At 49.5% G+C, this 16,592-nt stretch overlaps 2 protein-coding genes across 2 annotated transcripts in view; both read left to right on the forward strand.

Annotated features, from left to right (window-relative positions):
• The window catches only part of LOC136993818 (uncharacterized), a 487,107-nt gene that overhangs the window by 76,554 nt on the left and 393,961 nt on the right, over positions 1-16,592 (forward strand). The window lies entirely within an intron of this gene.
• LOC136993794 (olfactory receptor 6C3-like) lies at positions 8,026-8,514 on the forward strand (the record flags this gene model as incomplete). The annotated part of the gene is made up of 1 exon (XM_067308741.1): positions 8,026-8,514. A coding segment is annotated over exon 1 (489 nt), but the record flags the coding sequence as incomplete, so codon positions are not given.

The raw sequence follows: 16,592 nt of genomic DNA on the forward strand, positions 1-16,592 counted from the left end.
TTTTTCAGCTTACAGAATAAGCGATATCCACATTCTCCAATTCATACCGACCCAGAGGGTCTCTACCATAATGAAGTCTGAACATGCAGCAAAGCAATATTTTCAATATGAGACCTTTATGGCCAACTTTCTTCCTCACCTCCCCAACCCTGCCATTTCTCTCATCAGCCACTGGGGACTTACCTCACTCCTGTTAAAACCTAACTTTTTTCCACTTGAGTCTGTAGCTGAATGTTACAGCTCCTATGCACCAATTCCCTCCTGCTTTCCTTGGACAACTAGCTGCAGACACAGCAGGATTTTTCTTAATTGCAAACAAACAAAAATAAAATATGATACAGTTCAGTAAAAAGTCAAATACACTCCTCAACTGCATGTTAACTGCAAGCTACCTCCAGTGAGGTCCACTTTCCACAAGGAATAACCCTCCTTGAAGTGTTTTTTGACAGATAGCTAGGAAAGGATAGATAGAAACAGAACTGAGGAGTTGGATAAAGAGACAATGAGACTCCTGAAAGACGAGGCAAGCTTCAGACTCCCTGAAGCTCAGAGCAGCAACTGGAGAGTTGAGAGGTGTCTGATGGATAAAGAGTAAGATATGTCCAGTTCGTCTGATGCAAAGATGCCTTTAGAAATGATCAATTTAATCAAGACGTGAAAATATGTGAGAAATCACTGAGACTATATCCACGGCATAATAGGCAGAACGGTGGTAACACAAGTTCAGGGGCAGATTAGTATTTCTTCTCCTGAGATTCACACCCTGCCTGAACATTTCCATGATTTTATCATGGGAAAAGTGGACTTTAAAATTAGACAGTCCTTTTAGCTGGTGAAAGTGTGTTCATATTTTTTAAATGTTGAAAACTCTTCTTCACCTTTTCAGGCAGAGCTCTGTTCTAACCACAAGCATCCAGTGGCACTTGGAGAGGTCCTGGTGTATCGGAGGTACCTGCCTGGGCCTGGCAGCTCTCACAGGGGACCTGTGGGAGACCAGAGCCCCTTGGAGCTGCAGATGGAGGCTGGGCAGAGGGGACCAGGGAACCTACAATGGCACCAGCTGTCGTGACCCTGTGACTGCATCCCACCCCAATTCTGGAAATCGCTTTCCTTTTCAAAAAAAAAACCTGAATAAAAACAAAAAAACAGGGTATTAAAAAAAAAGACAACAAAGCCAAGAAAGACAAAAAGAACACACACAGAAAAATTAAAAGCTGGAAAGTGTAACAAAACATTTCTTCCCTTTAGATCATTTTCTTAATTTCTCTCTTCTTTCATTTTTTATTGACATTTTCTAAATATCTCTGGTATTATCAGGCCTGCACCCTTAAAAAAGATATTTCTGTGTCTTGCACAGTGTCCAGTGGCCCAAAACCACTCATGGCCCAGGGCTGTCCATGCCACTCCTCACTCTGTACAGAGCTAGTGGCACTCACCAGAGACAGGAGTGACCACAAAACCCACATCCGAGCCCTGTGCCTGTTGGTGGCCTATCAGGTTCTCAGGCACACAGGACCTCACAACCTCTTACCACAGACAAGAGTCAAGTGCTGGCCTGTCAGCTTCACCCATAGAAGTCACCCCACAGCCACTTTCCCACCCATGTGCCTGCTCCTGGTCCATCACCTGCAGAGACAGAAGGGACCTCACTTTCACCTTTATGGTCATGGGCCTCCTACTATCTAAGCAACTTCTGAGAAAGAGCTAATCTCATAAAAATGTCCCCAGCCATCAGCTTCCTGGTGGCCTATCAGCTGATCAGACACAACTGACCTCATAATCACCCACCAAGCCAATGGAACTGCTGCTGGTCTTTCACCTGCCCTTATGGAAATGACCTCAGCATGGTCTTGGCTTCCATCCAGTCAGGTATTCATGCAGCAATGACCTCACAATCATCACCTGAGCCATGGGCCTGCTGCTGGCCTATCAGAGGCTGAGACAGAGGTGACCTCACAGTCACCATCCAAGCCATGTAACTGTTTCTGGCCTACCAGCTACTCAGTTCTGAATGACCTCACAATCAACATCCTAGCCCTGTGCCGCTTGGAGGCCTATCAGGTCCTCAGGCAGAAGTGACCTCACAAACAATTGCCCCAAGCATTAGCCAAGTGCTGGCTTATCAGCTGCTCAGGTAGAGGTGACCTTACAATCATCTACCAAGCCCACATGACTGCTGATGGCCTTTCCTCTTCTCTGATGGACAAGGCTCATGTTCTTGCTTGGGAGGTCACTTCTGACTCAGCCTCTGATAGGCTAGCAGCAGCCTCATGGCTGGGGCATGTGCATGCAAGGTCACTCCTGCCTTAGCAGTTCATAGACCAGCAGCAGGCACGTGGCTTGGATGATGATGGTGAGGTCAGTTGTATGTGCTCAGCTGAATGAGGGGGTTGGGTTAGTTAGCATCCTGGCTGGAGATCCTGGCAAGAACTTCAGAAACTGCAGGCCTCAACCAACCTAGTGACACACTGCAAAATGTGCTCAGCTGAGGTGGACACCTGAACTGTCAGGCTAGAAATGACTCCCTCTGGGAAGAGAGGAGCATGTGGGAAGGTGAGGACCATAACACAGAAGGGTCTTGCAGAGTTATTTGCATAAAACCACTTCAACTTTGCAAGCTGATTCTCAGCTATGACCCTTCATGTATTTCCTGCTGATTTGCAGGAAAGCGTTTGAGCATCAGGCAATGATTCTCAGGGTCCAAAAGCAATGTTGTGATTTGCTTCATTTTCAGCACAAAAAGTAAGCTCTGAGCCCTTGAAACATCACTCACTGTAGTATGCGCATCTGCAAGAAGTGGTTGCAAGAGGCCAATTATTTTCTGAGGAAATATTCTGTCTTTGGAAGTTTTCCTTATTTGCCCATTTTGAAAGGTAATGACTGTGGCACTATCGCTCGAAAGAGGACCTCTGAGCGCTCCATCATGGCAAGACCTTTTCCTTGTTAACTATGCCAGAGAAAAAAGTCCCACCATGTCAAAACTGCTCTCTGAGGCCTCCTCCTGGAAGTCAGCCTTGGATGTCTTGTTTCAGGGCCTGGGGCAATGCGTGGTCTGCAGGTTGCAGCAGAGATCCCCAAGGAAGGGAGACCTTTGGCAGGGAGAAATTAGGACCCCCTGCCTGCCCTTATTTCACTGCATTGAGAGGTTACTTGGATGGTTAATTAAGAGCAAAGAGTTTCTAGGATACTGCCATGTTAGAAGAAAAGAGAGTCTGCACCAACTATGTCTATTGGTAGTAACCCCCCCCCCATAAGACTTTATTAGCAGGAGATAGAGGCAGCTACTATGCCTCTAGTCTAAGCAAACTTGGGATTCGACAGATCTCAGAAGTGTTATCTTCAAGAAACTCCTCCAAGGAAGCCTTTCTGAAAGATGACCTCTTCTAATCCTAATACTCTAAGCTGCATATTTCTATGTATTGCACAAGAGATCTGGGATATCTTTGGTTAAACATGGGACAGGAAAGCCCAAATCAAATAAGGGATGGAAATCATGGAGAATATAAAGAAGAAAAAAAAAAGACAGAGTGTTCTGTAAACATTAAAATTATTTCACTTTTCTTTGTATTCCCCAGCACCTGTGAATTACCTTTGATATTGGCTTCCATGGGTTTTCTTTCTCAGATAGATAGCCCATATTTCAACTGCAGAAGATGGTGCTTCTGAGTCCTTGTTTTTATGCTTTCCAATTTTACTTGTACAAAGAAGTTACCATTAAACAGAAATGCATGGGGTTTTTTTTGCTTCATACACTGTCATTCTAAAAGTAGTACAGACTCACAGTAACTCTGGTTCAATATACCATAATAATCACAGATGTAGCTTTTCCATTTTTCATTTCTTTTCATCCAAAAGGGTGTATTCGATATTATAAAGTGCATTTATGAATATTTTGGAAAATACTCATCTGTTTCCTTTCTGAAGTATATTTGAAAAATTACAAGTGGTGAATGAATATGTGGGATGGCAATATCTGGGACCCCGATGAACTCCCCAGTTCGGAGTCGGACACTGATCATGAGGGGGAGGCAGCTGCCCGGCCGGTGGCAGAGCAGCGGCTCACCGCACCGAATGCAGCCAGTTTGAAGGGACCACAACTCCTGGCGATTTTAAAGCATCGGAGCTGCAGGATACGCAGGGACGCTACAGGCAGCAGCCCCGCGAAGGTTGTTAGAGTGGCTGTTAAGGCTGTGGGACGATGGGGCAGATGCAGTTCATTTACTAGAGAGGAGCTCGGTCGGATGGAGGCTCTGCCCCAGGGTCCCAGGCTGCACAACACTCTCTGCACCCTGCACCAGCAAAACCAACACGTTTCCCCTCCCTAATGGAGTGGGTGCTAGGTGCGGTTGTTTAACCTGGCCGACCACCGTGGCCATCAATGGTGGGCTCACTGCGTGGACTACTGTTGCAGCAGGGATAAACCAGCTGTGGCAATTAGGAATGTTGTCCGGAATTTATTCCCCTGAGTTTACGCGACTGGATCAGATCCCCATGAGCAAAACCATCCAGACTAAGATGCTGCGAACTGCCCCTTCCCATTCTGCACAGGACTCTGTCCCACCAAGGAGGCTCAGTAACCATGAGTGGCCTCAGTGGGGACGATGTGCAAGACTCGCCTATGCAATTAAAACTGACGATGAGCAAAGCAGACCCCATTAGGGTTTTTGCGTTGGTGGTCCTAATCTGAGAGTTTCCTGAATATGTTACATACTTCTGGGGGTTTGACCACAGGTGTGAAACACTGATGCTGGCTGACATTCAAGATCTTTTCACGATACAAAAAGCATCAACATTTATTTCATGGCATTGGATATAAACAAAGAGAAAATGAGAATCCCTTGTGCAGTTCTGGTCTCCCACCTCAAGAAAGAAAAGTAGGACTAGGAAAAGGGAAGGGAAAGTTGATGAAGGCAGCAAGACAAATTTCACCACGCATGACATTAGTTACTCCTGTCACACCTTCAACTGACTGCATTCTGAAATGGATCCTCCCAACCGTACCATAGCGGGAAAATTCTTCCTGAAGGCCTTTTCAGTCACTCCTCAAATGTAAATCCTCTTCTTCACACTGCCAGGGGTGATTTATCTGCTCACTGCCATGGGGAATATGGTCATGATAGCCATCATTTGGCTCAACCAGTTCCACACCTAGTGTATCTCTTCCCCAGCAGCTTCTCCTTCCCAGATATTTGTTTCCCTTTGCCCCTGAAAGGTTTGTCGGCCTCATCTTGGAGATTAAGACCATCCCATGGCTGCTTGCCAGTTCCAGACCTTCCTTTCCATCTTCCTGGGCGCAGCTGAGTTCAACCTGCTTGTTGTGATGTCTTTCGATCGCTGCAGGGCCATTTGCAACCTGTCCCACTGTTCCATCTGTATGAAGCCCTGGTTGTGCTCCATGCACATCTTTATCCATTGGGTGATGGCATCTCTATTCTTGCTCAGCCCCACCATCTTATATTCCAAGGTACCCTGTGTCCCTGGTAAAGAGACTCTTTCTTCTGTGGCCTCATCCTTTTGATGAGAGCAGCCCGCATGGGCACCAGCTACCTTCAAACATGAGCTTTGTTCCCTTCTCCACTATTTTGCTGAGCTCCTTCACACTGACCCCTGTGGCTTATGCCTGTGCTAGATGCACTGTCCTGAGAATACTCTCTGGGAAAGCCGTAAGAAGCCTTCTTCACCTGCATATCTCACACCGCCATAGACACTATTGCATATGGTAGCTCCATTTTTGGCTATGAGGGGCCTGAATACAGCAAATCCTGTGCACCAACCAAAGCCTGATAAAAGGCTTCAACAGAGGGTTACCCCCCATGGTGAGCAGAGAAGCTGCTTTGCTGTAAGCTCTCAGCAGCTTTGCAGGTTCCTCTAAGAAAGCACATTCAGGAGAAGCACGATTTTAGGTGGCATCCAGCAGACTAAGAAGACACAACATTTTGAGTGTTGGAACTTACCCAGCAAATGGGAAGCTGGGACTGTCACCTCTGATTCACTGAGGCTACAGTGATATTGCTGTAGGTGACTGGGCTTGAGCTTTTGATCACATGATTACAGCCAGTGGTTCAATTTCAGCAAATCTTCCAGATGAACCCAGTCCAGAGATTCCCTTATGCCAGACTAGAGGCAGAGAGCAAGACAGGGCATCTGGGATCTTGGACTAACCTGAGCCCCAAGTTAAAAGGCAAGTGCAAACATGAAGTGTTGCCCACTACTGAGCTTCCCATTTTACTCCCTGTATAAGAACCACCCATTACACTCTGAAACAGGGTCTGGGGGACAACAGAGTATGTGGAGAACCTCTGTTTCACTCCTTGAAACTCATCATTGCCTTCTGCCACCCGCCCTTGTATTTTTGAAGCATCCTATTTGTGGAGTCATCTGCTCCTTTCCTTTATACGTCTAAAACCAAATGCAAAGGCGGAGGGAAAAATGTCAGTATTTATTGCCTATGTTTTCCTTGGGCTTCCTTCTGTTAGATGTGTTTTTTGGTTTAAAAAAGGAAATTAGCAAGAAGAGATTTGAGACTGAAATAGTGAGTTCATCAACTTCACTGGAGGTGCCTGTGAGCAGCTGGAGTCTGCAATTGTTTTCCCTTGGTCCCTATACAGTCAACGGAGGCAAAGAGAGAGCTCTAGAGCCTGGGTCCTCCCAGACTGTAATCGGCAGGCGAAAGAAGTGTTACCAGTCTCTTCCAGACACTCTTCCCTCTTTCTGCATTGACAAGATGGGAGGAAGCTAACTTGCTCAAACTGAAGTGCCTGACTTTTAGGCATCTCAAATATAATCCTACTTAGAATCGTCTCTGTTCCAGACCCTTTCTATTTCAAATAATCAAAAGGACAGCCTCTAAGTTCTTTAAGATGAGACAATTCCCTCCCCTCCCCTAAAGGGAAAGCAAGGCATTTAGGTCAGGACATTTAATAACAATGGAATTTGGCAATGGTTTGGCAAGAACTCTATTTCAGTGCACAATGATGTCAGATGAGACTGTCTGACACAGACATTTCCAATGACTGAATGGAACCCTCATGAATTTCGCTATTTAGAGTATTAAAGAAGGCAAGCTATACTTGTTCCCTATGTCTCCCCCTTTTCTGGAGAAACAGAGAGGAAGAAACTGTGGAAGAAAGCAGGGGATTACAGAAGAGATGCCCAGTACTGGCTTGTTTTGAAAGCAACAGCCTCACAGACGTTCCAAGTCAAAAAAGGCAAGTACTGAAAAGCAGAAGGAATAACTTTCAACATACTTATCTACATGGATGGACTGGCATCTGCAGATAATAGTAAGTATTTTTGCCGGGAGGTTAGGTTGGCTTTTGAAACACAGATGTGATGGATGTTTGCAATAGGTCGAAGTGAACAGGGAATTTCCCAGGCATGGCATGAACTAGTTCACAACCTCTTTACAATACTGTGCTCGTGAGAAAGAATCCTTTGTGAGTGGCTGGAAAAGGTAGAAAGAAGACAGTAAAATCTCTGAGGCCTCTCAGTGAAATGTGAAGCAGAGAAATCAGGGTGTGATGCATGGCTGAGAGGAATATTTCTGTCTGTGTTACATAGGAAGCAAGCAAGGGAGCAAAGAAGGAAGGATCTACCCTCCCATCGAGACTGTGAAATTCTCACACTTGCTTCTTCGTGCTCCTGTCTCAGCAGGACGTACTGAAATTGGGCATGGGAGCAGGAAATGAAACTGTGGTTGCCGAGTTCACCCTGGAGGGTTTCTCAGGGCTTGATCAAAGGCTACAGCTGCTTCTCTCCCTGATCCTTCTACTCATATACCTGACAACAGTGACGGGGAACACAATGATCATTTTCCTTGTGTGCGTGGATCACCGCCTGCAAACCCCCATGTACTTCTTCATCAGCAATCTGGCATTCCTGGAAATCTGGTTCACATCCTCCACAACCATCAAACTGTTGGTGATTCTGAGCTCTGGTAGGAGAACTATCCCATTTAGCAGCTGCTTTGCCCAATGCTATTTCTATTCTGTCCTGGGTTGTACAGAGCTCTCTCTCCTTGTTGTCATGTCTTTTGATCGCTATGTTGCCATCTGCCAACCTTTGCATTATGCTGCCATCATGAAGCAGCAGCTCTGCTCCCACCTGGTTAGTGCTGGGTGGGTCCTAGGCTTCACACTCTCGAGTTACCACCTGGTCCTCCTCTCAAAGCTGACCTTCTGTGGCCCCAACAAGATCCAGCATTTTTTTTGTGACAACTCCCCCTTATTCAAACTCTCCTGCTCTGACACCAGCCTGCTTTGGAAAATAGACTTTGTTTTCCTATCATTTGTAGTGCTGGGTTCCTTATGTTTAATCCTGGTGTCCTACATGGGCATCTTCCACTGTATTCTGCACATGCCAGCAGCATCTGGGAGGAAGAAAGCTTTTGCTACATGTTCTTCCCATCTCACCAACTTAGCCATTGCATATGGAACCTGCATTGTTCTCTATGCACGGCCCTCAGAAGAGGTTTCCTTGGAGACTAACACAATTGTAGCTTTGCTGAACACTGTCCTGTACCCCTTCTTAAACCCCTTCATCTACAGTCTCAGAAACAAGACTGTGAAGCTGGCCCTGAAGGAAGCCCTTGGCCGTGCAAAGGTTTGGCTTTTCCCCCAGTCATGATGCTTTCCATGACAGCAATTCTAATCATGTATCATGTATTGTATCACACACACGTATATATATAGCTATTAAATACAGGTGCTTCAGGAGATTTATTTTCTTGTTGGATTGTAGTTTTGAAAGGAAGGAACGTGAATTGTGAGTCTTGGTTACAGAGGGCTATTGTAAACAAAATCTAAAAAATATTAGTAAAATATTGAACTCACACAGGACTAGGACATAGACTGCCAGTGCATGGTGACACAAGGACGTTTTCATGAGTCATCTCAGGAAATTTAGCTGAAAACTCTGGGGACAATGTCCAAGGGGTGTTGAGGAAAGCTCAAAACACCTTCTCTCCCTGAATAAGAGAAGACGCTAAGCACGAAAATTAAGCTCAGATATTACAATGGGTTCAGATTCATTGGATTCAAATCCATAATACACTTCTCAGTTTCATTAGTGTGATGAAGACAGCCTCATTGATTTGCCAGTGATAGCATGCAGACTATAGCTTTTTTTATTCACTTTGGAGGGAGATTTCTTTAAAATGCATATTTTCGTAACATACTGTCAGTTTGTCCACTATTAAAAGCTCTGCTTTATCTCCACTGGTGACTCCAGGATGCATTCTCCTGAAGGAAAAAAAAAAAAAAAAAGAATGTATTTCTTCTTGGAGAATTAGGCATTTTCTACTTTCCTTTTCTTTCCTGAAGGATTATTTCATCATCAAGATTTTTTTCCAATAAGCTATGTATGCTTCTATCACACTTTTTTCTTCTTGACCATCAATGAAATTATATATTCCCCCCTTATTTTACACTTCTGTCTCCATCCATATCTTTACATGGCAAAGGGATAGGCAGAAGCATGTACAAGTGATAAAAGGAAACATCTTTTGGAGAAATAATCAGCACACAGAGATCCCTTTTCTCCTTTTATTTTGCAGTCCACAGGGAAAAACAAAGCACAGGGGAAGGGAAAGCACTGCCATTGCTTTACTCCTTTGCAGTTGTTTCTAATCAGCATTTCATTTTGTTGGGGCTTCTGAGGGGCAGAATTACTGTTAACAGCTCTTTTAAACTTTGTGTGTGAGCATCCCATTTCCAAAGGGAATTCTACAAGGGTGAACTCTTTTTAGGAAAACTGGGTCCAGTTCATCTCTGCAGCCCGTCTCCTCACATGGGACCCCAGGGAAGATATGGCATATTGGGTGACCAAAGCTCAGCCCAGCAGAGCACCCGGGCACTCTTGGGCAGCTCAGTCATCTTGCTCTGGGTGGGTCCTTGTGCACCACAGTGAAGGATGTGGTGGCCCTGGGTCTTCCCATCCAGGCCCACAGCTCCACCAGCAACACAGGGTTAGGGCATGCAGGAAGACACCTAGGCTCTGCCTCGGGGTTGAGATAACTGAACACGGTGTGAGAAACTAGTGGCTATGAGAAATCATTGGACACTGCAGGGAACAGAATGAGACCCTGCCAAGTTCCAGACAGCACGGTGAGGGATGGCTGGATTTCAGCGGTGGTTAAGGGAGAGTTATATGAGAAAAGGACAAGCTTCACACATAACTGGCGTATTGGGGATCCTCCGGGGAGTAGACTCTTGCAGCACCAGCAGTACCGAGGTAATGATATCAGAAGCACCATATGAGCCAGGGGTTACCTAGCTAACAGGACCAGAAATATTAAACTTGAGTACATAGGCAGTAAAACTGGCACCAATGAAAGAAAAATACTTAGAGATGGGCTGTTTATTTCAAAGGGGATAAAGCTGGAGAAAGGGAGGGATCAGGCTGCATCATGGAAGAAGCAGCATGGGAAAATGGAGGCAGAGGGAATAAAAGGGGCCAGTCATGTGCAAGCAAGCTGCTGGCAGGGACACTTGTCTGGCCAGGCTGTGCACCTGCTCTCTGCGGTGTAGCCTATCATTGTATTAAATCCTTTTCCTAGCTCTTTTCTGGGTGAGCATGCTCGCTGTTCTGCGTGAGTACATGTGTGGAAGGCTTGCAGAGGTCAAGGCAGCCAGCTACCAGAGACACCATGCGAGGGTGTGTGTGAGGTCTCCTGCAAGCTCTGAGTCTGATTAGCTGGTGAGCAAGAACAGGACCAGGCCGTTTGTATCGTTCATGTTTATGAGTGCTGCTTGTGTCTCTGTGGTGCCTGTAAAGGTACTGGGCCCCTGCCGGAGTTGATTTTTTGGTGGTCGACCATGTCCGTACAGAGTGTGTGTATGCCTCTTGGAAGTACATGCCCAGCCTTGCTGCTGGCAGGACCAGGGAACAGAGAACCGCAGCAGTCTCCCTTCCAGCGGACCAGGAAGGAGGAATCCCTTTATTCAGAAATCCACTGGATCCAGCGTCCTTTAACAGCGCAGGCCCTGGAGGTGCTGCAGCCACTTGGTCTTGATGTTGAGGTCCCGCTTCTCCATCACCTTGTGGTTCCCAAGGGCACAGAGGCTTAGGCTTTGGGGATGCAGCGTGAAGGACCAGCTTTGGCACACATCGTTCTAGTTCCCCACTATTGATTTAAGCAATACAAATACAGAGATTTTATAAGTGTTTGGGTCAGTGATGCCCTAGAGTCAAAGGCAGGTTTTTTTTGTTTTGTTTTCTGATCAGACTTTCCATCTGCCAACCTTTATCATAAAAGTAGCTGGAGTTGGACAAGCAGTGCCATATGATCTACCCTCCATTTCTAAACCATCCACAGAAAGCAGCACTGTTTAATCAATCTAAATAGCAGGGGCAATGGCCACTGTTTTGTTGGTGGTCCATAAACAGGACAGTTGTGCTGAGCAAAACTCCATTGTCTGAGGATCTGCTACACATTACTAAACACATCTTCATCGTGTCCAAGGGTAAAAAAAGGCTGGGGGATATTTAAGCCATATAACTATCTCAAATATCCCAAATCTGTTTTCTCCTTTTGCACAACAGACATTATTCTCATGTTAAGGATGGCAGGAAGGTATTTGGGTCAAGAAACTTTTCTGAGCTTTGTCAGGCATTGCTCAAACATCTCCATAGCTGCATTATTGCCATTTCTGCCTGCTGGGAGACTGCAGATAACATGGGCACAAGAAGAAGGCGCCCTAGCTGCAAGCTGATGTGTAGATCTGGGCCAGCACAAGGCCCTGGCTGTTAGTCTTTAAATGGTTTGTCCAGGCTTTTGTGAGAGAGGTGCCCAGTCTGCATGGAAAAGCATCACAAATGTAAAAGCTGGGAATGCTTTTTGTACCGTGAAAAGATCTTGAACGTCAGCCAGCACCAGTGTTTCATGCCTGTGGTCGAACCCCAGAAATAGGGAAGGGCTGTATTTGCTGTGATATGTAACATGTGCAGGAAACTGGGACAAGTCACGTTTCTCCCCTGGAGGTAGCACTGGAAGTAGCATGGGATGAAGGAGGGGTGGAAAGGAAAGCGTGGTGAGAAGGGGAGTTCAGGAGGGTCACGAGTCTCGGGGACTTTCTGGGGTTGGCTCCACCAGCGCCAGTTCCATGGTCTCCCTGGTGAGGGACAGTCTGCAAAGCACCACTTCCCATCTCTATGGTCACCTGGAGGGGACACCCTCCCTACCATCTCTATGGTCAGGTGGCTCCTCTGGGCCAGCCTCCAGCGCTTCTCTATGCTCTCCCGGCAGAGGGACACTCTGGGATCCCCCCTCCAGCCCCTTTCTTGGGCTCCTGATGGAGACAAAATGTCAGGGCCACCTGCTCATGGCAGATAATGCCAAAGGCTGCGATGGCCCCTGGCTTGTTCGCCCACTTCTGAACAAAAGGCCGCGGCCTTCCAGGGCTCCCGTCATGTGCGGTGCGTCCCCTGGTGCAGACTCGCCCAGGCCCCGGGGCAGAGCGGGGCCCAGTGGCAGCAGCACCCCGGCAGCAGCGTTTCCCCGCCGACGCTCCCCTGCAGCACAACTCCCGCAGCCCAGGGCCAGCCCGGCGCCGCTCCCCCTTGCTCCCTGCCCTCCGCCCCGGCCCTGGCCCAGGCCGGCAGCAGCCGCCGCAGGCTCCGCGCACACGAGCACACGCTGGGCCGCAGCGTCGCTCCGGGCTCCCTGCGCAGCAGCCGCCAACACCCGCCGCTGCTGCAGCTGCTTCTCCGCAGCCTCGAGAGCGGCACCGCGGCGGGGCCCGGTGGGGGCGGGGCCGGCGGCACCAGGGGCGGTGGCCATGGACACACAGGCCCCGCCCCCCAGGGGGCCGGAAGTGCCTCCTCCCGCGGAGCCTGCGCACTGGCTCAGAGGAGGGCGGCGAGGGGCGGGGGCGGGGCTGGGGCTGCCCAGGCCCTGCGGGGAGGGAGGGAGGGAGGGGGCGAGAGGCGGCTGGTGCCGCGCGGGGCAGCGTCTCCCAGCGCGGGGCCGCCCGGAGCCTCGAGACGCAGCGCCGGGAGCTGCCGCACCAGGGCCAAGGGCCGCAGGCTGGGCAGAGCGAGCGGCTGTGCGCGCGGGGGCAGCCGGAGGCACCGTGGCCCGGTGTGTGCGAGCAGCTGCTGGGGAAGGCGCGGCCTGGCCTGGGCCGCCTCCGGCCCCGCGGGAGCCCCCGGCTCTTGTGCCCCTTCTCCTGTCAGGCCAGTGACGGCACCAGCTGAGTTTGGGAGCATAACAGTGGCAAAGGAATGATTTTTTGGATAAAAGACCAAAGTACCCTTCCAGTGTCTCCTATTCTTTTTGAAAGGACATAGAAAAAACCCTTAGAAAGTGCTTCTGCTCTCTGTTCCTGAAGTAGAAGTTTTCCCAAGACTTCCTCTTTGCCTTAGCTGATCTAATACTTTGCCTCTTGCCTTCTGCTGAGTGGGGAAGTGTGCGGCTGAGAAGTTTTTACAGACCTAGTTGGTGAGCCCTGCTTTAGCATTAAGTTATTTAAGTGGGTGTATGAGTTGCTTTTCCATCTTTTATTTCCTCACCCCCTTAGACATTTCTATCCTAGATTTGAGTGTATTCAAAGCAGAGGTCTGCGCAACACCTCTGAGTGTCTCTTGTTTCTTGGAGATGGTTCTTGCGGCATCTTTGTGAAATCTTCAGAGCTTGCGTTTAACCTGCTGCCAAGTGCCTGCAGCTGCTGCCTGCCTCTGCGAGGGTCAGCCCCACATGTGGCTTCAGGGTCCCCACGCTCCTCCAGTTCTTCTGGTTTAAGTGTTTGTGGGCTGGTGTGAGGAGGCCAATAGCTGGTGCAGGTGTGAGAGCAGTGCAGGCAGAGCAGTCTGTGATCCCCGTGTGTTTAGTGAGCTGGTGCCTGCAGCTCTGCTGGCGCTGCCTCTTCCCCTGTTCAGTCCCCGTCCACGCCAGGCCCTGAGGTGCCGCAGTCACTGGATCTCAAACACGTCTGCAGGTTAATGGTGCTGAACATCGGTTCCCTGCAAGTTTTCTGGAGAAGCTCACTGGCAAGGGAAGGACCCGCTGGTTCAAGCGCCCAGAAGAAGGTTTTGGTCGCTGCCAAGTCATTGCTGGGCATTTTGGTGTGGTCAGTTGTCAGTGCTTCCTCCCCTGGCAGCAGCAGCCGCCTGCGCTGTGTCGCCATGGGGCGAGCATGGCGCAGTGCCCGCTGCCCTCCCTTGCAGCCAGGTTTCCTGCACGGGGGCCGTGGCCAGGTGAGCACAGCCACAGCACCCAGCCTGGCCGGGACCCCCAGCGGGGTTCTCCCTGCGGCCCAGCCTGCATGGGGGCAGGGGCAGCCCCCGACCACTCCGTGCAGCCCCTGCCCGCTGCAGGGCAAGCCCTGGCCAGGGCCCTGGGGGCGAAGGGGGCCGTGCCTCCTCTGTGACACAGGCTGTGGTCACAGGGGACATCCCGTGTTACGGCGACAGCTGCCCTCTCCCACGTGGCCCCGGCCTCTCCGCACACGTCGTGGCGAGGCCGGGGGAGCCCAGGCGCTGGGGCTGCTCTCGGCACCGCTCTGCTGCAAGGAGCTGCTGACCCTGAGTGGGAGCCTGCGAGGGGAGGCCGGGGCAGCGCGGGGCTGCGGTGATGTGTGGAGGAGGAGGAGAGGAGCTGTTTCATTGTCACCTCCTGCTGCGGGGTGACCCAGGGCGAGGAGGGCAAAGATGGAGCTCTGGGACATTGGCCACGGGACGCAGTGTGGGCAGGTGCCAATGCTCCCCACCCATGGTAAGGCCTTCAGCATCTCCTTCCCAGGAGCTGTCACAGAGACCATTAACTCTGAACATGGCTTTGGAAACCCTGGGCCAGGGGGAGGCTGGACAGGGCTGGGGGCTGCAGTCAGATCCCCCACTGATGGTCCCCTCTGGCTCAGGTGCCATTGTGGCCAGCAGAACTCCTGGGTGCTGGCCCTGATGTCTGAAAAAGGCTGAGGGCTCCTGCAGCTCCTGCTGGGCTCTGAAGAAGCAGATAGAATCACATGGGCTGGAAAGGAATCCTTAGACTTTTCCTCAGCTCAGCAAGACTTTCTGTCTGGGACCCTGAGCACTGCCTGTAATTCCTTCCCGCAGACTTTGAGCTCAGGGACACATTGTGGATGTCCCGTGGTAGGATCTGCATGTCCTAATGCCTCTGTTTCAGCTGCAGACCCCTCCTGGGGGCAGATAAAGGTTGTAGCCTCAAGGCAGTGCCCACCTCAGCTGCTGAGCCCCTGTCAGGGATGGGGTATGTTTGGGGAGAGGGATGCAGTTTGAATATGCTTGCACTTGTCATCTCCTTGGCTAGGCATGTGCTGAACAGCTGTGAGCTGGCCCCCCCAGAGCATGACGTATCTTTCCCTTATTTTCCAGAGACCCTTGCTGTCTGGGAAGGTGTGTCCGACTACATTGTACGGCAGCTGATGCTGAACCAGGTGTGTCTGTCATCGTGGGCCTGCCCAGGAAAGCCTTCTTCTGGATCTTCTGTATCTGAGGGATGATTTCTCTGCTTTGACTTGTATTTTTGAGAGGGTGAAGAGGAGGGGGATGAAAACATCTGGAAAGTTCTTCAGAAGAACTTCTCCAAGGCTTCTCCAAAGCTTTTCTGAGTGCTTCGTCTGTCCCATTTGTACAGCAGGATTGGGCAGGGCACTGAGCACCATCCCCATGCGCTGACAAGTCACCTGCCTGTCCACCTACCAGTCTCATAATTCTTCTCTTGCTTTGTGTTTTCAGGGAGTGAGAGTTATTCAGCTTGGGACCTTTGGTGTTGTAACTGAACGAGTTGGTGTTGGGAAGCATGGTTTCCTGGCTGTTCGCAGACCCGTGTTCTGTCTTTCGAAGACTATTGCAGAGGTTCACGGCGTCACCTATGATAAGACCTATGCTCCTGGTAAGAAGACAGGCTGAAACTTTTGCTTTGCCTTAGGACATCTTTGGGGTGTGCATAACTGCTGTTCAGCAGTGACTGTTAGAAACCTAGAATTGCTTCCCCAGGTCCTGAGAACAGCTTCAATTTTTAATTATCATGTCATCGTAATGCACATTACAATTATATTCCCTCTCTCCCTGACTTGTTTAACAGCTGGCTACATGCCAGATGTATTGGGGCTGCTACTTCTCATCAGATTGATTTAAAAACATTGGTCCATGTTTATGCCACACTGGAGCTTGTAAAGTTGAATAAGGGCATTCATGCTGGCTCTTCTATTCTCCTTCTACTTTGAAGTAGGTCAAAGGCAGCTGTAGAGAGCCTTGAGATGGAGATGGGGACAACAGTGTGTATGAAAACCCATCAGAGGCCATCTTTGCTGTGATTGCTGATCATCCCTGTGAGCCCTGCATCTGTAGTGGACATCGGTGATGCCTGTGGGGTAGCAGGAGCTCCGAGTTGTGTTTGGAGTGGGTCTTTCCTTTCAAAGGATTCCACATGTTTTCTGTGATGTCAACATCAGTCTGGTGCTTCTTGGAGCTGGGCCGCTGGCACCAAAACCAGGGATGTTTGCTGTGCAGTTCTGAGGGTGCTGGGGGTGGCTGGAAGGATCTGAAGGGGTGTAGTGCAATGCTTTTTCTTTCCTTCTTTCACCATGTGATGTGGCACAGCTAAATGTCTCCCAACCTGGAATGCACGGAGT

Source organism: Apteryx mantelli, chromosome 20, assembly GCF_036417845.1.
Source record: "Apteryx mantelli isolate bAptMan1 chromosome 20, bAptMan1.hap1, whole genome shotgun sequence".
NCBI lineage: Eukaryota > Metazoa > Chordata > Aves > Apterygiformes > Apterygidae > Apteryx > Apteryx mantelli.